This window comes from Toxotes jaculatrix, chromosome 9 (genome assembly GCF_017976425.1).
Source record: "Toxotes jaculatrix isolate fToxJac2 chromosome 9, fToxJac2.pri, whole genome shotgun sequence".
NCBI lineage: Eukaryota > Metazoa > Chordata > Actinopteri > Toxotidae > Toxotes > Toxotes jaculatrix.
Genome location: NC_054402.1, coordinates 9,214,669 through 9,239,992, shown reverse-complemented (window position 1 = coordinate 9,239,992; position 25,324 = coordinate 9,214,669). Strand labels below are relative to the sequence as shown.

Below are 25,324 nucleotides of genomic sequence, written 5' to 3'. Positions count from 1 at the left end.
TGCCGAACAAAGTGCAGAGTTGATCTGAATGAATGTTGGTTGGCAGAGGCCAAAGAGAGACACACAAATAGCACAGTGTGAGATAGCTGTAACTATGACAACATAGTTACTGGAATAATCTGACTCATTAAAAGCTGAACTGTTGAGCAAGTTAGAGAATCAAAAAAAAATGCTTTGAAGCACAAACAGAACGACAAACCGACAACGAAGCTCTTACCACATTGTTGCTGATCTTGGGTTTGCTGTTGATGATCCTCTCCTCGGCACCTATCAGACCGTCCAAACCAGACATGGCGGAGCCTGCAGGAGGTGAAGGAGCACGGTAAATAACAGCGGAGCGGCACAAACCCACAAACAAACAGTGATGGTGGTATTGATGGTGGACAGCTGCACACAGATATCCAGCTCTTTTCCTGACAACCATCCCCTTAGTCTCCTTAGTGCTCTGGTGACAACAAAGCCTTTTCTTCCATTCAGCACAGTGTGAGCAGTGTGAAGCCAACATGACACTGACCTTACACTGTCTACAAAAGGCCCTCTCAAAGTGGTGTTTTGCATTTGGCTGAGATTTCTCTGTTAACATCCAGTTACGTGTATTGGCTCATTAAATTAGACAATTATGAGTCATCCTGACATTTTGAATCACTCACTTATCTCCTATTTCATGGGCAAAATTCTGCATTGCTGCAGCTCCTTGTCTACAAGAGCTCCACAGTCCCTTTCAATTCAATTTTATCAATTTTATTTTAAAAACCCTGTGGGTTTCAGTAAGAAGCTAAGTTTAAAAAAAAAAAAAAACTGGGCCAGAGTGTCAAATATGCATGTTCAAGACTGATGGTTTTGAAATAGGATCTATTAATACACACACGCCAGATATGCCATGAATAAATCAAGAACTGAGAGAAGAGCGAGCGAGGGAGGCAGTGAGGGCAGGGTCCTGAACAATGTACAGCAGAGTCTGGTGTTGGCTTATTGTCTGCTGCTGCTAGTCAGCCAGTGCCAAACGCTAAAGACTTGTACAATTGTCTTCAGATTAAGCGAGGAACAATGATATGTGTTTACAAGCGTCACTCAGTAGAAGTGACGTTAGAGACTCTGGCAGGTTATCAGATGGTACTGCAGGGTACACATTATGTCGCAACCAGCCACGATGGGAGCGACCTATGGAAGTAACGTGACCTCTCATCTGCATGGATTTAAAAAAAGTGCTGAAACCAGTAGTCTGTTAATCGACTACTCAATCGCCAGAAAATGGATTGAAAAGTCCTAATTTAAGTCATTTGTCAAGCAAATGTGTCAAATATTTGTTGGGTCCGAATGTTGAACATGTGAGGATTTTCACTAGTCCTTGACATTTTAAAGATTATAGATTAATGGAGAAAGTACTAGACTGACTAATACACAATGAAAATAATCCTTAGCTGCAGCACTGCGGTAACTTGGACTAGTAAAACAAAATCAACAGCAAATTCAGAGGGACAAAGGTCTACAGATACAACAGCAATTGAGGTTGCACATTCATTTAAAAAAAAAAAAAAAAAAAATCAATATATAATTTAGGTTGGTGGAAGGTGTCTATTCACAGAGTAAGATCACAAGGTTAAGCCCAAATCAGACAAAACAGATGACGTAACCACATCCCTGTCTAAGGTCTTGTAGGACAAATTGGGCCAATTTAAATTGGGCTGTGGGTCAGCAGCAGAAACACTGAGCTTCAGACAGGGCCACTAAATCACACAGGTCCTATCAGGAAGTGGGCGACTGATGAGGGGAATGAGTGTGTGGGTGAGGGAATAATTAAGCAAGGTAGTTTGTCAAATGCACTGAGGACGGGATGACAGCGAACACCCGACTGAAGAGTCTCTGAGAAGGGAGCTAGCTCTGACTTATCTCTACCAGACCTGGAAGCCACTGACATTTGCTATTCAGCATGAGGTGATAATCCTAGCATGATGAAAAGCATGAGAGCAACAGAGGCCCAACCACGCTGTTCATGTGAGTCATCAAAAAAAGAAAAAAGAAAGAAAGAAAAAAAAAAAAGAACCACCAGATGGCTTCTGATAAAACAGAAATGGTGGGGGAGAGAGGATCCCAAATTGCACCAAAGGGAAAGGAAAAGGAGAACAGTGGAACAAAACAGTAGATAGGAATGGCTTGGGAGATGAGGGGGCAGAAAAACAAGATGCAACAGAGGCACCAACCTTTCTTGAAGGCACGTGGGGAGTCTGATAGATCGCCTTGGCATTAGAAATGAGCAACAGAAAAAAAAGAACAGAAAAGGGGAAGGAAAGAAGAGAGAAAACTTAGGTGAGAAGAGAAAGGCAGGATTATCAAGCTGTGTTAATTGATTAGGAAAAGAGTCCAGCAGGGAAGAGTCTGAAAATAAATTTGAAAGAAAACTCAAAAAAAAGAAAAAAAGAAAAAAGAAAAGGGAGCCATTTCAGAACTGGCTAGCTCTTGAGAATTCAATCTTTTGTTTGGCACAAATATGACAAAGAAGTGAACCATAACTGCTCATTTTTTCCCCTAAGCTTTTGGCTCCAACTCAGCACCAAAGCCTGAGGCTTTGTGCATTTATCTGAACTTCACTAGTGCTGTGTTGAAGGCTAGGCCACGGGGAACTGTGCAGGCACAGATAAGCCCAAACCAATGGCTCCACATTGCATTTTCATTGGCATAGAGCACACTGTAAACCTATTCTCCCGCTCTGTGCAACAGTTCTGCCGTGCTTTGCCACCAATGTCCTTCAGAACGACTTGTGTGTATGGCCTATTGTTCTCCACGCAGCCACAGTGCTGTTCGTGATACTGCTTGTGACTGTGTCTGAGGCTGGAGCTGCTCACCCTCTGGCTCTGAACGGGACCCCAGGGATGTGACTTGGAAGGGCCGGTAGGGTTTGCCCTCAGACACGGGGACTTCCATGCTCTCCTCTGACGACACGGTGACGTCTGGCTGCGATTCGGAGATCGACGACAGGAACTGGTCCATGTCAGCTTTCTGCTCCTGGAGCAGCTCGTCTGTGGAAAAGGCAAATGACAGAGTAAGAGACAGCCTGGCACATGTTAACACCAGTCAACCTGGGACATGGCAGGAAAGTGCAAAGTGGTAGTTTGACCAATTACTGTTAACATTCTTTTTCCGACAGTGAGAGAGCTGCTGCTGCAAGAGACGCCTGTTCCCATTTCTGCTAACGACCAATTAGTATTTTTCTGAGAGCTATTTTCCATGTAAATCTGCACATCTCCCAACAGGATGCTGCACGGTGAAAGCTGTAACCCAGTTCTGTCACTGTACCCGCTCCACTTTAATCTGCGCTGCAACACCACGCTATGGTTCCCTTAATGAACCAAAGGAAACAAAAGAAAATAATAAAACGTGCTGGAAGTTGCCTGTCTTAAACTGTGCCACTGGAGATGAATACATCCCAAACACACTTCCTAGCTTTAGATCTAATTGTAAAAAATGAGAACTGGTGAGCAAGGGCCCTTGAAAACAGAGAGTTGTAGCTGTATTAAATTCACCTCCACATTCATACTGAGAAAAAGACAATACTTTTCTCTCTGTCTCTGATAATTGGTCTGCTGGTCTCCTCCTATATTTGTGTTTCCCTTTGCACAAAGAGAAGACTGTTTGCACCAGATATAAGAAAAAACGTCGCAGAGAGCCAGAGGAAATGTGATGTATTGGCTTTATCTGTCTGGCACATGTGCGAATTCCATTGCTGTTTTCATTTCAGTTCGTTCTTATTAAAGGACACTGTCCCTCCTCCAGGCTGTCTGGGGGCTTTTGACTAAACACGACTCACCAATTTCATCCTGAATCTCCTCGGCCACATAAGGTACTTTATAGAGGAGAGACAGACTTTGGTTCATCCTCTCCTCAATCACACGCAGGTGGGTCATCACCTGTCATTGGAAAAAGAAAACAAACAGGGATTCATGTAACCAAAATCCTGCTGTATTTTCAAAGTGAAACTCCCTTGTATGGAGATGGTGTGTTTTATTCCCAAGATCCTGGATAATTCGTAATAGAAGACAAAATAATCATGATATTTATTTATTTATTTTTAAACCAGTTACAACCATGTGCAGCTAATCATTCTTTTTGATCAATCTTTTAATTTTGTCTGAACAATAGTTAAAAACACAATGGAATTTAATTCATAAAGATACACAAAATACTAATGTCAGAGAAGCAGGATTTTTTTGATGTGATAAGATAAATGATATGATAAATCACTCACTAAAATAAAATAATTTTATGACATATGACAAGTCCATTAATTGAATAATAATTTCAACACTAACCCAGTGACAACAAATTACAGAGTAAACTGCCAACTATTAAAATAAAATGTTCATCCCAACAGTAGTAACTGAAACGCTCACATTAGTGAACCAAAAAATACACCCTTATCCCAGAAAATCCCCATGTAGTTCGCTCTTCATTGTGTTTATTGTCATTGGTGAGGTTACAAGTTTTGGCACCTACTAGCGTCACAGATTACAGACTTGCAGGAAAAACATGGTGGTGCAGCAAGATACTGCACATGAGACAATTAAATTTCATCCTCAGAAATAGATGTTAGCAGGAAGAGGAGATTCAATCCCGTCAGAAAGAAGACAACAAGGGCAAAAATACATAGAAGATGATGACACCATAATGGATAAAGGAGGCCGTGGATGATGAAGTAGTTTGGTAACCACTGATGCACTCCTGTGCATAATACAACTACAATTTAAAAAAAAAAAAATCAGTACAACCAAGAAGCAGACTTTAGATTTATGCCAAAACTAATGAACAACTCTTTATTACAAATTTGAAGACAGACAACTTAGTGTTATCTCCTCAGAACATAAGTGTACTGAAGGAAAGGAGTTGTTCATGTTCATAAATTTAAACAACAGTCACAGAAACAGCAGAAACTCTTCCTGGTGAAGAGCATATTTTCTTGAGATGAACTCAGACTCGCTCACAACCAGCCAACTTGCAGACATAAAACAAGTTGCTGCATGTAATATTCAGGTCATTCCTGAAGCTCTGAACTGACTTGACAGGATCTACTACCTGTCAGTCCCAATGATCACCACCATATCACAGTCTGGGTTCTTTATTTATAAATAAAAAAATAAAAAAATAAAAAAATAAAAAAATAAAAAAATAAAATAAAATAAAATAAAATAAAATAAAATAAAATAAAAAAAGTCTTTTGATCAAATAGACAACTTTGTTTTTTCTAAAACATTCTCCAGTCACTTTCATGGTATCTACTAGCAATATGATGTTCAGAGAGGAGAAATATTTTCACATTTCTGCTGCCAAAGTGCTTGGCAGAATATGAAAACCTACCAGCCACTGACAAAGCTGACCAGCTCTTGGCAGGTAACTGGTGTTTATTTCCCACTATGATGATTGACTGTTTTAATCTTCCAACACATGGCTGCAGTGCACCAGAGCCAGCAACAGATGGCAATAATGCACCTTTCCCATTAAAGACAGGCTGCAGCCCCTGTGGCACCATCCTGTGACAAACAATCCTCATAATAAAGATTACATGTCCCAGTGTTGGAACTGCAGTTTTGATGCATCAAGCAGCCTTAACTAAGTCAGAAAGGTGAGGCTTTCAGAAAAAGAGAATAACCTTCATCCCAGAGAGTCACATAACACAGTTACATAAAGCACAGCGAGTCTGCTATTTACAAAAGGACTGTTTTGTAATGTACAAGTCACATGTCAAATCCACAAACAAGTTGCAAAACTGAAAATGCAGATTTGAAATTTGCTGCAGGATTGGCTGAGTAAGGAAATGGGGACCAGGCCTGACAGGTAAATACCGTGAGAACAACAACACAGAATGGCTTCTCATGACTGAGCAGAGGCTCACCACCTCCCAAATCGCACGATTCATCTAAATACTAACCCTCCGGTCTTTTTCTTCCCCTCCTCACTATGTTGCTTCACCCATCTGCTGTGTTATCTGCAATGGTGGAGGAGAATAACTACAAATGGTGTCGAAGGGCACCGACACACACAGGCGAATACATCTAACAGAGCAGCTTCCAGCCAAATCCCTGTGCAGCAGCTCAGAGTCCAGCATTACACAAGACCTGCGCAATGTTAATCTTCGGCTGAGGCTTAAGTGAATGAAACACCCGCCCTCCCTCCGTCAGACGAGCCTACTCACTCCTCCTGGGCTTCAACTCAGAGAAACACACACTCTTTCTACCTCCTACACACTTAGAAAGAGGACAGAGAGGCTGAGACATCATTATCCCTCCCTTGTCAGAGCAGGAATCAGAGGAGTGTGAGATCTTGGAGTGGCTCGGCATGAGGTTTCAGATTTCCTGACACGGCCTCTAATACAGTGCGTCTTCATTGTCAAAACTAGCCCGGGAAGGAGGTACCAATTAACCAGACTGAACTACACAGACCCAAAGGACTGCACAGTCAATGATTAAGTGCATAAATCTACCAAAAATGCCAAACACTTGCTGGTTCTTGCTTCTCAAATGTGTGGATGTGATGCTTTTTGCCATTTTAAAATCACTGTAAAATGAATATTTTGGAGTTTTTTTTTTACTGTTGCACACCTTGGTGCTGGGGCACTTGTGATGGGCATTCTTCACCAAAGTCAAATCAGGTGACCTTCAGTCGTGATCCTCAGGATACAAACACTGACCTGTGACTTCATCTGAGCAGCCTTCTCAGGATCCACGGCCAGGACATGCTGGTAGTGTCGGATGGTGTGCTGGCGGTCCTTGTTCTCAGCACGGACGTACCGTCTCAGGGCTTGCAGGATGCGGTGGGGCTGAGGGGGAGAGACAGGAGGAGGAAGAGGGGTGGTTAGTAGTGTTGGGGTAACACACGGCCTCATAATCATGTTGGCCTCATAACCTTTCCACTGAAGTAGTATCAATCAGTTTTATTTTTCTTGTTATTTTATGGTTATTCTCCCTTCACCTTGATATAACTGAGCAGAGGGACGACAAGAACATTGCTGAAAAATGTGGGGCACAAAATCATAATTGCATACAACATGACAAAATCTTTTGCAGCACCTACAGAAATAGCATCACACAGCAGATGATGCAATTACCAATTTTGGAGGTATAACGGAGGCAGGATAAAAATTGCTGAGCTCAAGTCAGGCAACATTATTCCATTCGAAATAAATTCGAAGTACGAAATAAAAATATATTGAATTTAGTCCCTTTTGGGTAGTGAGCTCAACACTGGGGGTTAGAGACAAGACCGTCCCCTTGCAACAGAGGACCAAACTGTGTGCTGGCAAAAGGATCAAAAGACTATTAGATAAAAGGAATTAAAAAAAAAACATGACACAGGGATTATAGCTGAAGGTTCAAATGTGATTGACTTTGTGCTCATGGAGGATTTTGCTATGTGTGTTTTTCTGGCTGCAGTAATCCATTCTCCTCATGATGAATTGCAGTTGGCAGAGGGTCTTTTGACAGGATATGAGATTAGCCACAGGCCATAAGTAGTGTGAGGCTGAGCGTGGTCCGACAGTCGTGTGCGTGTGAATGTGTTTGCACATTGACTGAGGGGAGGAAAAAGTAATAGACAGATGGAGAGAGGTGAGGAGAGGATAAAAAGATGCTCTCTGAGGCTGTGTGTGTATATGTCTGTGTGGGGGGGAGGTTTACTCTGGGAGGGTCGGCCTGCAGGGCAGCCAGGTAGTTCTCCAGGGCCAGACGGCGCCGGTCATTGAGCATGGCCTCCACCCGGGCGAGGTGAGTCTCCACCAGCTGCTGCTTCTCGCTGGCCGCCTCCTCCTCCAGGGACTCCACCATGGCTTGGAAGTGCTGAAACAAAAACACAAATATGTATATGCAGCTTAAACAGTATGACACAACAGAGCTACAAAAAAAAAACAAAAAAAAAACAAAACTATCAGATAAAAGAACCTTCTTCCAGTTGACTTTGGAGTCTCCCACATGCTTTGGACAAACTCTAGTCGAGATTTAACATAAGCTTTCTTCAACAGTGGTTTTCTCTGAAGCTTAAGCTTTTAAGTCCTTCAGAGTATCCATAGGTGTCCTGGTGGCCTCCCACACTAGGCTCCTTCTTGTTTGTGAGGACGGCCTGCTCTAGGCAGATTTACACATGTGCCATGTTTCTGCATTTCTAAGGGGATGTTCAGTAACTTGGAAATTTTTTTTTGTATCAGTGGCCTGACTCTTGCTTTTCAGTAACCTTTTCTCTGAGCTGCTTGGGGTGTTCTTTTGTCTTCACTGTGTAATTGTAGCCAAAGACACTGATTAACCAGTGACTGGACCTTCCAGACACAGGTGTCTTTATACTATAATCACTGCACATTCACTGCACTCAGGTGATCTCCATTTCACTAATTGTGAGACTAGTAGCACCAGTTGGCTGGACCTCTGTTGAATTACTTTAAAGGGGGTGAATATTTATGCAATCACTTACTTTACATATTTTTAATTAATAGACATTATTTTGTAGAAATCTGTTTTTGAAACAGAAACAGAAAGCTTTTTGGTGTGAATACTTTTTATAGGCACTGTGTGTGTTTGTGTGTATAAATATATGCAAAACAGCTTTTGATTTCACTCATGTCGCTTCTCAGTCTTGTCAAGGGAGTTAGGGACTCATTTAGAAGTTTCCCCATTCAGAATGTGCCCTAATTTAGCCTTAGAGTGATAAAGATAGAGCAGCTAGGGACAAGAGATCTTTAATGGCACAGGGAGTGAGGGACCCGGTGCCTGTAAGCCGTCACATCTCACCCAAACAAAGGGACAAAAGGGGGGACTCCCACGAGGAGAGGATCAGTGTCTTACCTGGATCAGTGTCTGCCTCTCAGCCTTGGGCAAGTTCTTCGCCTGGCGATCAGCCTCTTCCCATTCCTTTCTTACCTGGAGCGAGTGAGACACAGGGAAGGAAATGAGGAAAGATGCGAAGTGGTTGACTTTTATTAAAACAAGGTTTGACCACAGAAACAGCTGAGGTGTCCTCAAAAAAAGTCTTGTTGAAACAGTGCTGTGTAGTGTACTGCCTGTGTTCACTAAGAATGACTAATGTTTGTAAATGTTAATGGGGAGAAAACAAAGCCTGTCATTGCACAAATGTAAGAGACTCTTAAAGTTTGGCCTCGCTCCTTGACAAATTCCTCTATTAACATTTTTGAATTTTAAGAACACTAAATTTAGAGAGCCAACCGTCTTGCATATTTTCTGGCCTTGAATCCTCTCAGGTAACAGCTTCTCTCAGCTTAAGAGAATTTTTACTCTTAATTAAACTACAAAGATGTTATACATTTTCTTATTCGAGTTCTTAAAAATGTATGCCTGTCTAATATTTCAGCATTCCTCCAATTTTAATACATAATAAAGGCAAAATAGGTCACAAACAGTATCACGTTTATATTGTACCTTCTTAATGTGGAAAATCAATTAAGGACTGTTCTGCTCCTTTTATAAATGTAACATTTATCATCAGGCATAAATAAGATTCCTGCTTTGTTTGTTGTGCTTACTTTAGTTCTTGGATCGAAAGTGCATTTATCATTTACTGTTTTGGTAGAATGCCTTTGCTCCAGATTAAGAATCTGTCAAAATGTTCTTTGATTTACTGGTATTGATGTTAAACACCACAGTTAATGTATCATGGTCACAGTGTAAGCGGAGGAGTACAAGTCTTTCATTAGGGATGTGGTGCCCTGATTCGACCTGGTAACTCACCCTCTCCATGCGATTGCGGTGCCTGATCTCCAGCTGCTCCTTGGCCCTCTGGAAGCGACTGTGCTCCTTGTCATCGGCCGGGGTCTCAAAGTAGATGTCCACATCATCGGTGGGCTGAGGAGTCGGGGGTGTGGCTGCAAATTCAGAAACAGGCGGTGAGTGGACAGGGCTGCATACTGACGACAGGGAGGGTGGACAAGCACAGAAACAGACGGACAGGCAGACCGGCTGATCCAGTCGGACACAGGTAGGCAGAAAGACAAAGGAAGGCAGACAACTGGGCACAGAGAGAGAGAGAAGGAGTTGAAACTGGAATGCAGATTGAAGTTGGACAAAAATCCTCACAGAAGCACTCCTCTCATTGGCGTTCTTCCACCCTCTGATAAATTTAAGGGAATCTGACAGTCTTTCCTTTTGAATTCCTTTCATCTTCCCATCGGCTTTCTGCTGACAGGTCGCGTCTCCAACACTAATGGAAATATCTCCGCGTTTGACGGCTGGGTCATCTGGGGCGAGGCCAGAGGGCTCTGTTCTGGGTTCTTTGCTATACAGTCACGCAGGACTCACTCCCTGCATCGCTGCAACTCGCAAAAACAATAACGCTCCAGGCTCGCAAACAGGAAGAGACCTCATCGTTTCTCCCAAACATCAAAAAGAGGACGCCCGGATTAATGGATAAACACATATTTCCTACTCCAAACTTTACTGCTTTAGCCCCTAAAATCATTCTATTTTTAAAAGGCAAAAGAAAATCCAATTGGTTATGGCCATGAACTGTGTTTGAACTGATCATAAAAAAAAAAAAAAAGGCTGCTTGCTGACGTGTGGTGGTGGGGTTCTAGAAAAAGCAGTGGCAGTGCTCTGTGAGCAGACAGACAGGTGGACAGGTTGTTGACAGGCAGACAGACAGAAACATTAACAAATGGCAGGAGTGGCCAGTAGCAGACAAACAAAGAAGACAGAAATGTCTACAAAGTGTGTTTGAAGCGGGCATGCATGTCACTGAATAAAAAAAAAGAGGAAAACTACTGAAGTGAAACTGAAAGTCATATTTTTTTTGGATGTTGTATTTTGGGATTTTTGACTTAAAAGTGACAAAAGAGCTGGGCACTGATTTCTGTAGTGCTAATATAATACCTGAGTTTTGGTGCCAACACCAAAACCATACTGTTTTCATATTGTACGTGGAGTAATATAATAATTCCCTTTAATAAAAGAAGCCACATTTCTCAAATGTTCAGTGTTGTCTAAACACAGGCAGCTGTACAATTCATTTGCCTGGAGAAAATAAAGCCTAAACAAATATGAGTAAATAATAAAACAAAAGAGAATAAATGCTGCTGAGTGAACTCAGTTGTTTTGATTGTTGTGGTGGAGGTGACATGATAACAACAGCTGTAGTGTCATGATGAGTGAGAGCTGAAGACTGAAGAACATGTGTTCTGCTCACAAGTTAGTGACAGACTAAACCTATATTATCCTGCAGTGTTTCCAGCAGAGAGTCTGCAGCAAAGACACAGAGAGGGAGAGGGGTACCGGCCTACGTCAGATGAGACTTACTCAGGCGCTTGCACACGGCCATGCAGTACTCCTCTGAGTCGAAATTGTTGCGGTTGCCAGCACAGCCCCCGTATATGAAGCGCACGCACTTCCCCTGGCTCATGTCGAAGTGCCAGCGGGGCATGGAGGCACGGCAGGGGCCGGTCTCAGCCTCCAGGGTGCACACCGCTGCCAGGGGACAGCTTGTTAGATCATCCGGCCACTGGGGGCAGCACTTAATTCCAGGCTCAATTACAAACACTCAGCAAACTATGGTCAAACACCCCTTACCACTGCTAGGTGTAAAAATATGATTAACAAAAACAATGACAATGTAGGAGCAACTCCCTTTTGTATGTGATGAACAGTATTTAGCAGCAGTTTGGCAACAAATAAAGGAAGGATGATTTCTGCTTTCACTCTTATAAAGCAGCATCGTACATCACAGAGTCTGCTGTGAGATGAAGAAAAGGGTAAATGCTGATGCATACACTTATCTAATTACAGTCTGGCTGAGATTTAAGTATAAATGACAATAGTTTAAAAGTTGATTGTATTTAAGTGATAGGCAAAATGCCAATGAGAGAGAGAGAGAGCAGGAAGGGTGGTACATTATAATCTTAAACACCTCATTACAAACCTTTCACTTCCTGCAGAGTCTTGTCTTCATCTTGGCTCTCTGACATTTTGCTGCCCTCTTTCTTCTCGTCCTCGTCGTCCTTGTCCGCTTCCTCATCCTCGTAGACGTAGTGGTACTCCTCCTCATCTTCCTCCTCCTCATCTTCATCCTCGTCCACTGGTTCCTCCTTTTGTGTGGGCTGCTCGTCAGCTGGTGTTTCACTGAGGGGGGGGCGTGAATGATTGAGTGAAGGGGTGGAAGCCAGGAAGAGGAGTGATTTATCAACAACAAGGCAGAGCAGCTGCCATAGGTCAATGTCACAACACTTTAATTCATCCAGATGGCCAGTAATACCCGCCCTTCACAAGAGAGCGGATATTACACTTGCAATATTTCAAAGACTTGCCCCCCCTCCACCCCAGCTCAGGCTTTCACAACTGCTCACCTCTCCTCCACAGCATCCACCTCATCTGGGTCGACCTCGTCAATCTCCTCATCCTCTACCTCCTCCTCTTCGTCGTCCTCCTGGGAGGGCAGGGAGGGTGGGGCGGGCTCCCCAGTGCGAGAAGAGGGGCAGCACACGTACTCTGTGCCGTGGAACTTGTCAATGCCACAGGGCAGCAGCATGCCATAGCTGTGCAGCACCATGGAGCTCTTGGCGCAGGCCTAACAGGGTGGAGGAAAAGAGCTAGTGATGAAATGTATTGGAGACCACACAGGGCTCCAGTCTGATGAAACCGCTGTGATTTAACACTTCTCACTGCTTTGAAGAATCTACTTTGGCTTTGACGAGGTGATATTTATTTAACCTTTATTGATCAAAGCAAAGTTAAAGGACTACATCATGCTTTATTCTGTGCCTGCATAACTCTCCAAAGCTTATCTCATAATATTTAAATGTTGCTCATTTATCGTGTGTGCTCGTGGTCTTGCAGAGACCTTATGCTAAGACGGATTTCTTTATCCTTCAATGAGGGTGGATACTAGCTATCTAGCCTCAGAGACGCTGGCAGTGTTTACCTTATGACTTATAGCGCAGTGCTAATCCCTTGCTGTTACCTGACACCGTAACAGATCGATCCACCTACAGAATACAGACGCACTGATTTTGTGGCTAGTTCTCTTGTCACACACTGACTCAAATGATTAATGGGCCGCGCTTCCAAAAAGTTGTGAAGTCCTTTAACTGACGTTCTATTTTTCAGCAATGCTGTGCTTCATGTAGCAGCTAGGAGGTTACAAAGCACAACTTCAGTCTAACTGATGGCTGCTGAGAAACTCCGCTGGAGCAGTCGAGGATTAGCTGCCCTGCTTAAGAACATCTCAGTGGCAGCTGGTAAGGGAGGGATATTGTTTTTGAATAATTTTTCTTCTTCTCACTGGTAAGATTTATTACTGTTTGCTTGTAACAAATTTGTTATCAACTGTAGGTCGTTTGCGCTTCTGCATCTCACATTATCTAAGGCTGCAGACACATTTGTAAAACATGACGGGGAAGAGTAAGAGTCAGGAAGCATGAGGCAGGCGGCGACACAAACAGAAGCTTGACAAGCTCAGTGAGCTGATGCTCTTACTGTCGTGGTCAGAGTGGCCCCCAGGGGTCATCTCTGGAGCTGCCCAGGGGGGGATTAGTTGCATTACAGCCACAACACTAATCTGATTAGGAGCTGAAATGTGAGTGCTCCCAGTCAGCCTGTGATCACAGGGCCTCGGAGACTCACTGAGACAGGTGGAAAGACATTAGGGAGGGAAGAGCAAAGATTGGAAAGTAAAAGTTTGACCACTATGACAAGGAGAAGGGATTCAAAATTTGAATGATTGATGCCCTGCTTAAGAACATGATTTTAATTTCTAAAAGTGAAGATGATGCTTAAGACTGCCTCTTCCCACAGGAGTTTTCTTTTCCATTGCTCTGCTATCTCTGAGATACAGCCTCCCACTGTTTCCTGTTAAGTAAATCCTTCCTTACCTCTTTGGCCACGCCATGCCACTGCTGATGGCTGACGCACATGTCCATACGCTCCTTGTGGAAGAACTTGCACTTCTCTGGAACCAGCAGCACATCACTCACGAACTCGCCCACTGTAACAGCAAATCACACAGACCAATATGCCCGTTAGTCACTCCACCAATTTGTCCAAGGAAAAAAAAAATCCCTCCTCTGCCTGATCACTGGTCTACAACACTGCCAGGGTTCGAAACAATAAATCACCTACTGGGACTAAAAAAAGGAATAGCAGATGAGATGGATGAAAAGCGGATATGATTCAATAATTCATAGCTGCCTGGTCCTTTAAATTTCATTACAGTGATATAACAGAAAGGGCATTTGACACTTGAACATCTGTCTGTGCACCTGAATCCGGGAGGGATTCATCCCTTCTCTATAGCCGTGTCTGTCAATCTGCGATCAGAACGGCAGTGGAGAAAATCACGTTTCACCGTTTCATACTGTGACACTTTCAAGGCAGACCAGGCTCTTCCTGCGAGTCAGTGATATCATTTGCTTGATGAATTCAATTCGGATATGTTTTATTCATGGAACGAGTTGACAGACGGCAGATCGGGAGAAATAAAAGACTTGAAAGACGTCTTGTGAATTCCTATGAATAGGTTCAGGCTGAAAACCATGTGTGTGTAAGCATATGGTGTAGAGGTCATAAGAAAGATTAAAAAGGACAGCGACTGCTGATGGGCTGGCAGAGTGACGAGGCACCCAGGTAGAAACACTGCCATCAGAAACAGATGGAAAGCCAGGCTGAAAGAGAGAAAGGAAGAGAGAGGGAGGAATGAATAGAAGGCTTAGGGCAAAGTCCATGGCAAGATCAGAGTGGTCGTGGAGTGGGTGGATTGAAAACACACAAATGAGGGTCTAGAGGTTTCACGACGAGGGCTGGGAGCTGTCCTATAACTGCTCATTTAGCGGTTTGCCGCAACCTCGGCCTGAGGCAGAGCTGCTGGAGCACTTCATAGGAGCCAGGCAAAGCAGGCCGGCAGAGGGTGAAAAAGCAGTGTTTTGGAAAATGAGAGGGTAGGATAGGAAGAAGAGAGAGCTGGAAATAGCAGAGAACTCAGCAGCTGCTTCTCATCTCCGCCCAGGAGGTACAGTGACAACCTCCCCACACAGCCGCCCCCCCAACCCTCCATGCCCTCTTCCTACTGCCTCTGCTTTTTGCCCACCACTGCTGGAGAGTAACTAAGTGCATTTATTCAAGTACTGTACTTAGGTACTACGTAATCTAAATTAACTGACCAGTTAAGTATTATGGTGAAAATACCAAGCATTCTTTGGTTCCAGCTTCTCAAATATATATTTTTTAATTTTTCTGTTTTATATAGTTTAAAACAGAATTTATTTGGGTTTTGGACTAAAACAAGAAATCTGAAAATGTCACCTTTGGTTCTCAGGTGATGTGATGGATGGTTTTCTGACATTTATTTTAAAGACTCTGGGCACACTGGATTCATTCTTATTCTACAACGTCTAATTCACTACATTTTAAAGGGTAATTAAAAAAAAAATGTATTCCATTTATTTGACAGCTATTGTTGCTTTGTATATAAAGACTTTAAGAGATATGTTTACGATATGATCAGCTTACAAAACATGATGCATTGTTACAGCCTGTCTAAACTACCCACAGTATATTAAGGTGTTTAAATTAGCTCAGTCTTGATTAGCTGTGGCATTTGAACAGTATAACGAAATAGTCCAATGCAACAGAACAACATAAAATAACACTCTGAAAGTGGCCACGGTGCATGATGAGAGCTTTTACTTTTTATATTTAAGTGGAATTGGGTGATGATATTTCTGTACTGTACTTCAACATAAGTGAACTACAGTACTGTACAGTACTGTCTTTGTCATACAGTAATTTCACATTATTTTACTGCTACTCTACTACTGCTTCCTTAAAAAAAGGTCCTGAAAATGGTTTCTTTGGCTGGTGCTAACCTCTCTCCCTTTAACTTCTGCCTCTTTTAACATCCACAGGAACAGAGAGTGAGAGTGAGACTGAGAAAGAGCTCAGGGAGAAGCATCATGACTCCCAGTAACCCTCAGCTCCATATCCTGCACAACGGATGATAACTGATTCATTCACTCATACACTCCCTCTCCATTTCATCTCTCTCTCTCTCTCTCTCTCTCTCTCTCTCTCTCTCTCTCTCTTTCTCTGTCTGTCTTGTTCTCTCACGCTCACAGGTTGCTTTGGTTGTGAGGTGTGGTGGGTTTCAGGCAGACGCCGTACGCAGTCACACTGCAGTGGGTGATGGATGGCGGTGTTTGGAGAGCAGCTGTGCCTCGCAAGCACTCCTGCTCGGTGTGTTCCCGACTGTGTGTAGTTGTTCGTGCGTGTGTACGGGAGCCTACACTCCTCTTTCTCTTTGGCCTCCTCTCCGCCTACTCAATTCATCCACCTTTCCTTTAACCTTCCGTCTATCAGACACCCTCGCTAACACTCTTTGATCCCCAGAAGGGGGTTCAGCTAAGCACCAACCAAGATCTGCTTTTCGACAACACGGCTATTGTGTTTCAAGGGCTTTCCAAAGGAAGCCTGCTGTTATGACATTTAATGTAATCAGCATGAGATCTCAAAATGCAAATGACTCGCTTAGTACACTTAATGATTCAATCTGTAACATATCTGACCACTTAATAATGTGATATATCATCATGCATAAGTGAAGCATTATGTCAGATTATACTCATCCAAAATATTGACATTCTGTACAGCTGACAAACACTAAAGATGTAAAAAAAAAATCTTTAAAAGCATTTTAAAACATTCATAAAATATTAATAACTTAGATGTAGTTTGTAGTGTAGTGTTTGGTCTTGCCAATCAGTTTGAGTCTTGTGCATTGATTTTTGGCAGTGTGGGTAGCCTTTTGTTTACATTTGCATCAGAGATTGTGCCTTTAAAGGGGAAGGAATCTGATCCACCACCATGAAAGGCTTACATGGAGGAGACATGATTACAACCAGGAGGTGGCGGGAGGCTGGCATCACATAACGGAAAAAACATTGCATTTAAGTTCTGAGTCTGACTTCTAGCACACACAAAGGACATTTGTATGAAATGTTCATAACTCAACCACAGGCAAAACTCAAGCCTTAAACAGCGTTGCATTAGTTGCCTAAGTCTTAATTTTGTCTGACCTTTCACATAATCTTGTAGTCACGCTTTTGTCCAAAGTTCAAGCTTATTTCAAAACACTATCAAGGGTGACAGAGTGTGAACAGGCAGAGGCGTGGTACTCTGAAACAAGCCTGAGTTTGTGTCCGTTATCAACTTACACACAATCACAAGACTCAGCCCCTCTGACGATAGCAGAAGTTGTCATTGTGTGCCCTACCCTGTGTTAAATCAACAGGCTTAGTCAACAGGAAAAGCAAAGTATGTGTCACATCTGTAAGTGTTGCTTATTAAATTTCACTTCTCACCCAATCAAATCATGTCCTTGAAATATCCCTGAAAAGTCTATGAAAGCAGCTCAAAGGTCCTGATGATAGCTAAGAATAAGCCTCAATATTCCTGAAATAAAATGTTATTACTGAGGAATATTGCTGATAGCCACTAACAGCAACAAAAGTTTTTAAGATCCTCATGAATCTGCGTTTACCCAGAAAATGATTTCTTTGTTCACGTGCACTTTTTGAGCAAGAAGCAACTACAGTCGCAAATTTTTCACAATTTAATCGCTGGGTAAGTGACAGTATGCCGTGCACACCACCCAACAGCCCAGTCACATATCAGCCACTGACTGTTCTCTCCATTCTAGCCTTAATGACAATAATAATGATAATAATAATAATAATAAAGTCTCTTAAATAATCCTCTGCTGTTTGACAAAGACATCATGCTGTAGGGATTAGAGTGCCATGGAACAAAAATCACATTCATTTGCAGAGCCATTGTTTGTGGACAGGAAACACGGAGGGATTGTGGCTCTATGTCTGAGCCTGTGCATGGAGAGATGGGATACAGAATACCCCGTCGCTCTTTTTTTAAACTGAGCTTCTTCCTGACTACTTGCATTATTCATATAAACCTATTAACTTGACATGGTTGCTGGTCTGGCCCTTTTAATCATACCCTTCAAGCTATAGCCCACCTCCCTTTGGTCTGTTTCCTTTTCTTTTTTGATTCTGCTATAATTTACGTTCACTGATGAATAATATAAGGCATAACTTCTGATGTCCACTTTTCTGGAACACTATGTGAAAATCACAAATAATGAATAATTCAGCGGCACTCGTCATTGCACTTTGTATGACAGAGGGGCCTGACAAATTATGGACTGGCAAGGTGAGTCGCGGTGAGGTGGCAGAGGCACAAGGTGGCACGTAGCATATGATTAGAGCCCTCCAATTAAGCCCCTAACATGCTCCATTACATAATTAAGCAGAAACCCTCTCAATAGCCTCCGTCTTGCCAACACCTTATGTTTATCTCTCCTTCTCCATCTGTCTCTGCTCCCTCTATACAGGCTCCTCATTTGCAACCCAGCAGAGGAGCAGGGAAAGCCTTTGTAATTTGAAGGGGCAGGAGTGCGCAGACCTTAAACAGTGATGACAAAAATGTGCAAAATCAAGCAATGAAACTATTTAATTACTCCAGAAGAGGTAATGGGATTATTTTAATTAAATGGCAGTGTGGCTGAATCATAATGAGAGGTCCTGGGTGGTTGACTGATGCAACAGCTGGCCACTGTGGAGGCATGAGGACAGAGATTATCAGGTGTGGCAGGTGTACAGAGAGAAACAGCTTTGGGATGTAAGATGAGAGCTAACTGGGGGAATTCTGAGGACCAATTCTGCCTGTGAACCTCTCTCATCTGTATTCCTGTCTCAGCCACCGAGTGGCCACTCCAGTTGTGGTGTTTGCTGTCCCATGAATTTCCCAAAAGCCTCCTCTCGCGTTTGCCAAAAATGCTCTTGAATGGTAGCCATTTCACAGTCCAGTGCAACTGCTAATGGCTTTTTCATCTCAGAAAGCGGCACAACTCAATCAGCAAGAGGCTTTTGGACAGAGGAAGGGTGCTGGGAAATGTTTGCAGCACAGAGAAAGATGTTTTTTCCTTCCTGACGTAGCTGGACGAGTACAGGGAGAAGCCTTGTTTCAGAACTCTGTTTCTTTGGACTAGAACTAGAACGCTTATTGCAAACCTCAGAGGCAGCAGGAGTGTTCTGTGTGTTTGTGAGTCAGGGGGTACAGGCATGTGGCCTGCAAACTCTGAGGCTCTACCTGACATTTAATAAACCAGAATATAGCCATGTTGTCACTGCTGATTACAGTGATGCTGTGGGAGACAGAGGAGGGAGGGAGGGAGGTGTGTATGACGGCGCAGGCGAAAGAAGAAATGGGGAGTAATAAAGCGGGCCTCCTTGCAGACCTCCCCCTCGCTGACCCTGTGTGTCTGTGTGAGTTTATGGCCACTGTCTGAGGGGGGAAATAAGATTGTGGTTTATTGCTCAACAAGCCTCCCCAGCAATAATAGCTTTCCTCCCCTTAGCTATCCATTCTGAGAGACATTAGCTCTCATCCAGCCTGGATCTGCTCAATCTGCAGCTCAAGGCCAGGATTAGTCAACTGAATGAGACTCCAATATTACTCCATGTCACCTCCACTCATGGCTAAGATGTATCATAATCTCTACTTTTCCTATATTGAACGAAGCACTGATGCAGAAGAGAGGGGGGAAGAAGTGGTTTGTCCAAAGCCTTGAACCACCTACTAGTGCACAAGCTTACCTAGGCATTTGTAAGGCACCACAATATGGGCGTGGCCTCTGCACACCTTCTTCTCCTTCTTGCACCAGTTCTCAATACGAATTGGCTGGTTGGCTTCCACCACGTTTGTAATTTGGAGCTCGGGATACATCTGTTGGAAGAAGAAGTAAAAAGTGGAAGTTAAATAATAAGAGGATTTTTTTTTATGTGTGTGTACTGTATGTGCTCGTGAGTGTGCAGGAAGGTGCGATAAGTGGAGCTTCAGTGGGATCCTTTAATCCATGCTTTATACTCTCTAGATGCCATCTGCTCAACCGTGAAAGAGCACACAATTTACACTTTCTCCAAATGTCATTAAAATGTCATCAATAAATGCAACTGAAGCTTGAGGAGACGGCTGCATGAAAACATACTGCCCCGCGTTTTCTTTTCTTGGACAGCTGCATAATAAACCATGACAGTAATACCAACAGCCTCCTGGGTTAGAAGATACAGTAGGAGGAACAAGTAAATAAGAGTGAGGATATCCATGCTGTCTAAAAAACATGTCCTTAATTTTAGAGCCAGCTTGAAAAAATTGACAGTCAGAGGGTCAGCTAATTGAAATGCCACCCAGTATCCTGAAAATAATGTCCATCCTTCAGGAACAGCTCAATAGCTTCTCTAATAAATCACGGTGAAATGAAACTTGACTTTTTGACCATGACTTTTTCCACCTCACTTGCCAAGCCCCCTCAGCACAAAACAGAACCTTTCAATAATAAATGTCCACATATTTACTTTTTTATCTTCTATTTTTATATCACTCCGATTACTTTACTTTCCTGGAAACAGAGAAGTAATTCAAACTGTGTTCAATATACAGGCATCTCATGTCTTTGTTAAGTGTGTTGTAAAGGTACTTAGCTGAACTGAAATGTCTTTCACAAACCAAGTATCACCTTTGATAAGTAAGTGAGGAAATTATACACTGAAGAAGAACAGAATTATGCAGAGTTTGGGATATATGTGTATTTAATTTAATTTACTTGCTTTTACAGGAGTAGCGCAACATTTTTGGAAAGCGTTCTCATTTGCTTTCTTCCCGCGAATTAGATGAGAAGATTGATACCACTATCATGTCTGTCCATTAAATATGAAGCTGGTCGGCAGCCAATTAGCTTAGCTTAGCATAAAGGCTGGTAGCAGAGGGAAACAGGATGCCTGGCTCTGGTTTGAACAGACTTTATTAACATGGTTAACTAGAGTGCACAAATGTGCCAATTTAAACATCTAAGACTCGACTAGATACCATAAATTATGATATTTAAATAAAAACATATACCTATAAAAACATGTTCAAATCTACGTCTAAAAAAATAGAAACTAAAAGTTTGACTCCTGTCACTCTGACATTGATGGTTGAACTTCACCACCTCTATGATGCTGACAGGACAGAGATTATGTGTCTGTGTCACAGCGACTCACTTCCTGGCAGTACTGCAGCACACCCTCTTTGGTTCCTACACAGCTCTTGGTTCCAGATGGGTCGGGTTCCCAGCGGCCGGTCTGAATGTTGACATGCATGTTGAGCTTTCCGCAGAACATCGCCACCTGTGGCTCGGCCACAGCAAACCCTGTGCCCGCATTGGCTGCTAGTGCCTGAAGACAGAAAAAGAGAGAGACAGAGCAAGAGATGGGGGTTAATGTAGTCAATCATTGCATAGCCCATAAAAGCTGTGGGGTATTGGTGCTGACAGACTTGATACACAGTCTGCTCCACTCGCTTTTCTCATAAACAACGTTGGGAGCCTGGTAGTGAAGTGAAGTCTGAACACATAAAGCTGGTTCTGCTCATGTACTGCTCTGGATAACTATACAAGACGTGATGGAGCAACATCAGTACTGCCTGTCAATGCTTGGCTGCTACCGCAACTCAATGCTGCAGTGCTGAGAGAGCAGAGGGGCTCAGACAGGAGACAAATTAAATGCACCTCGGGAATGTTTGGCTAGGTTGATGGTTAAACGAGTAGGGGTTTGATTGGATTTGTGCACACGGTTTTTTCCTCTGATACCCACTGAGTGACTGAGAGGCTGCACACAGAGAAGAAAAAAACTGCAGTCCGTCACGCCTCACAAACCAGGACATTCCTAGTTGAGGGCAGAGCTTTGCTCATTCGGACCTCCTGGGACTAAAGTCTTTCCACAAAGGGTGGATCATTTACTCTTCAAGGTAAACAATGACAGTTCCTGATCCACCATCACCTCAGCTGCATGTACACATATGAACAACAACCCGTGTAATTTACTGAATATATGTGTCCTGAGACATCACATGATTTGTTAAAAAATATATTTATGATTTCCCACCAGAGTTCCCCATCTTTGTTTACCTCCCAACCCTGTGAACATGAGAGGAAACCTGCTATCTTCCTATCCCTGTTGTCCTTCCTATCATCATTTACTGGACTCAACAAGCAGGAAGCAGGAACACCCAGTCTGCCCATCCGTAACTCAAAATAACTAAACACTACTTTGTGTAGAAAATGGACACCGACTGTACAAAACTGCTGTGTAATCAGCTTTCACGTGATTGCTTTTCAAATGACTCGGTGTAGTGCTAGAATCTGTCAACCCATCAGCTCCTCACTGAGACAATAAACCATGGCCTGCTAACACTGGCCTGATGCTAGGGGTGTCACAGCACGGAAACTCTAACGAATTAGCGAAGCGATGTGGCTGTGCATGCCAAACTGTCCAAAAACACACACCAGGGAGCCTCCAGAGAGGAAGTGGAACGGAACTTATCCCCTCTTGATTGTCATAATGTCATCAAGCTGAGTAAACAGGCTTCAGCCCCAGAGAGAGAGAGAGAGATCAAAGGATTGAGTAAGGACTGTTAGACTCAAATGTCTGACGGTTTGTTGTGTCCTCGAGGAGACACGAGCAGAGGTGTCCTCTGCAGGGCCGAGCCAAGGAGAAAACAGCTGAGGAGGGAGACTTGAGTAACAGTGTGTTAGACAAAGCTCTCTGTCTAATTCTGCGCTGGCTCCCAGGCTGATAATAGGCGCAGAACAGAGTAGAGCGAGGACAAAACAAGTGCTGTGTAATCAGCAGTTGGCTGTAGAGTGTGATGAGCCGCAGAGCCAACCAGAGCTGAGTCTGCATGCGTATACACACACATATACTGAATATAGCACCAGGCGTACACACACACACACACACACACATGCACACATTCAGCCGCACAAGCACACTGGTGCCCACGCGCACACAAGCATAACTCACAATCCTAAAACACACAAAAAACATGCAGACAGCCATTCAGGCACACGTTCATCCACGTAGGCGAGCAAACACACACTGGACTGTTTTGATTTGATCCTGGAGGCACAACAGCCTCAGATTCAACCTCATTTCCCCTCCTTCCTCCATCTCCATGTCTTTGTCCTGCTCCACTCCTCCCTCTCTGCACCACCACAGGCTTGTTTGCTCTCCTCCCTCTCATTCCTTTGTCAAATTGGCTTGGGGTGCATGAGAAACGGAGAGGTGGGGAGGAAATGAGGGATGAGAGAAGCACGTCAGGGAGGACGACAAGGGAGGCAGTGACAGCCTGACCACAACTAGACTGCAGCTGTGGAAAAATAATGGCTGTCCCAACAACCCTTTGACTCCACTGGTAATAAAGTCTCAGTGCGCCCTTAATTCTTCAAGTTTGACAATGGCAATGGAAGCAGAGTGGAGGTGGTTAATGCCACCGCCTTAAATCTGAAGTCACATGCTTGTTTAGTACTTAAGAAAGAGCCGCTGCGAGCCAGGCATGTACAAAGAGAAGAGCCACGGAGGGCAGCATAGAGCAAGAGAAGTGACACATGCAGACAGACAGAGGGCTGGAGGGTGAACGGCAGGGCAGAGGAAGAATTTAGTCTCATCTGTGGTCCCTGTCTCATCACTAGTGTCACCTGAACCGGAGGGATGACTGGCCTCGAGAAAACCGGCTCAGTTCTGCTGACTGTGATATCCTTAAAAAAAAAAAAAAAAAACACACACACACACACACACACACACACACACACACACACACACACACACACACACACACACTATTGTAGGAGACAACATGTCAAGAGTTTTGGTTTCATCTTGCAATTGACAGAATTTCTACCTGGTCATGACTCAGCCTTGGACAGCCATGACCATGAAATTTATTTCAAGAGTATCACTGTCACTATTTTTTTTTTTTTACATCACTTAATATCGACTTCTTTCATCAGCCACTGCGAAAATACAATCAGAAGAACAAAAATGAGAAGATGAATACAAAGTGCAGGCTACATTTAGTTCTGGGTCGGACCAGTTTTGTCCTTTTTTTTTACTGTGATTTGATGTAACTGATCTCCTCCTTAAAGGTCACATGAAATAACCTGACAGTAATCTGCTTCTGCGGTTTGTCATGTTTCCACATCCACAACAGAGGTTTGGGGCAGGACCAATAGTGACTTAAATTAAAACTAGGTGAAACAAATTCTGCAAAATTGACACTGGCAGTGACAGCAGCCCTTGGGGATCACTTCTCTTCTATTTTATTTGTGACTGCTAGCGCTAATTCAGCGTGGTAGACCTGGAGGTTTTATAGGACAGGAAGTATTGGCTGGATTGCCCCAAGATCTGTAATCACATTTTATTAACTGGGATCTACAAGATGAGTTATCAACAACAGTCTGACAGGTTGTGAGAAAAGGAGATGAGGGAATGTAAATAAGTGAAAAAAAATTCATCTTCTGTTTTATTTGGCATACAGTAATAATTTCCAGACACAGTAAAGTAATAAGATCTCTTCATTTCTTTAATCTCTTTGTACCTCTCTGTCTTGTATTAACCACTATCATGTTGAACTATTTTCTACAAAAACATCTAAATAATGTTTTTGAAGCACTGGCTGATACATTTAACTTCACTCTGGTTTCTCTTGTTTCAGACTGGATGAAATCTAGATCTGGATTTCACAAACACACAGTTACTGGAAAAATATGCCGCCACACCCAACAAGCGCAAGTCATCGAGCATCCATCTCTCATTACTGACTCAGGGTGAGATGTTATATCATGTGTACGTGTGAACACCTGCTGCTGTGTGGAGGTTTAGCGAGTCAGAGGAAGAGACAAAAGAGGGAGGCAGGGAGTGGAAGTTGGGAAAAGGGAGGGGCAGCAACAGAGGAAAGCCCAGGCAAAGAGGGTATATAGACAATTGCAGCAGGAAACACGCGCTGATTGGCTTACATCCTGGCCTGGCATATTATTCTCAAATGAATGCAGACTGTAATGCAATAAAGAGTGGTGTGAGGCGGCGTGCACGCAGGAAAAACAGGCCCGCCACCACAGAAGCTTGTCAAAAGCTGTGTGGGCTGAGGATAATTTAGCTCATTTTCACTCTTTGCAAACACACACCAGTCTGTCGCTGCTCTCCCAGTCTGCCTCCAGCACACAAACATGTTTTATTAGCCTGCTCTGTGTGCCGAGCCAAGTTTCACATAAAACAAGCTAAGACATGACAGTGCTTGTCGTGAAAATAACGTACGGTACATTGCATGCACACACTAACACTCCTTTTTTTTTTCCTTGTTAAAGATAAATATACCTTATGACACTGGTTCTCTAATGAGAAACCCAAACACACACACACACAATCTGTCTTGATTTGTTTTAGAAAACATTACCCGGCAACACTAAA

At 43.2% G+C, this 25,324-nt stretch overlaps 1 protein-coding gene across 2 annotated transcripts in view; it reads right to left on the bottom strand.

Moving 5' to 3' along the window:
* The window catches only part of aplp2 (amyloid beta (A4) precursor-like protein 2), a 52,463-nt gene that overhangs the window by 5,052 nt on the left and 22,087 nt on the right, over positions 1-25,324 (bottom strand). The window contains exons 2-14 of one of the 2 annotated variants that reach the window (XM_041046973.1): positions 21,083-21,256; positions 19,637-19,766; positions 13,847-13,959; positions 12,323-12,543; positions 11,899-12,098; positions 11,280-11,447; positions 9,720-9,853; positions 8,820-8,894; positions 7,665-7,823; positions 6,680-6,808; positions 3,806-3,905; positions 2,844-3,017; positions 218-300 (exon numbers count right to left, since the gene is read on the bottom strand). In XM_041046973.1, coding sequence (XP_040902907.1) covers positions 218-300; positions 2,844-3,017; positions 3,806-3,905; positions 6,680-6,808; positions 7,665-7,823; positions 8,820-8,894; positions 9,720-9,853; positions 11,280-11,447; positions 11,899-12,098; positions 12,323-12,543; positions 13,847-13,959; positions 19,637-19,766; positions 21,083-21,256 — 1,860 coding nt within the window. The remainder of the gene's footprint in view (positions 1-217; positions 301-2,843; positions 3,018-3,805; positions 3,906-6,679; positions 6,809-7,664; positions 7,824-8,819; positions 8,895-9,719; positions 9,854-11,279; positions 11,448-11,898; positions 12,099-12,322; positions 12,544-13,846; positions 13,960-19,636; positions 19,767-21,082; positions 21,257-25,324) is intronic. The other variant, XM_041046974.1, reaches the window with a different exon arrangement.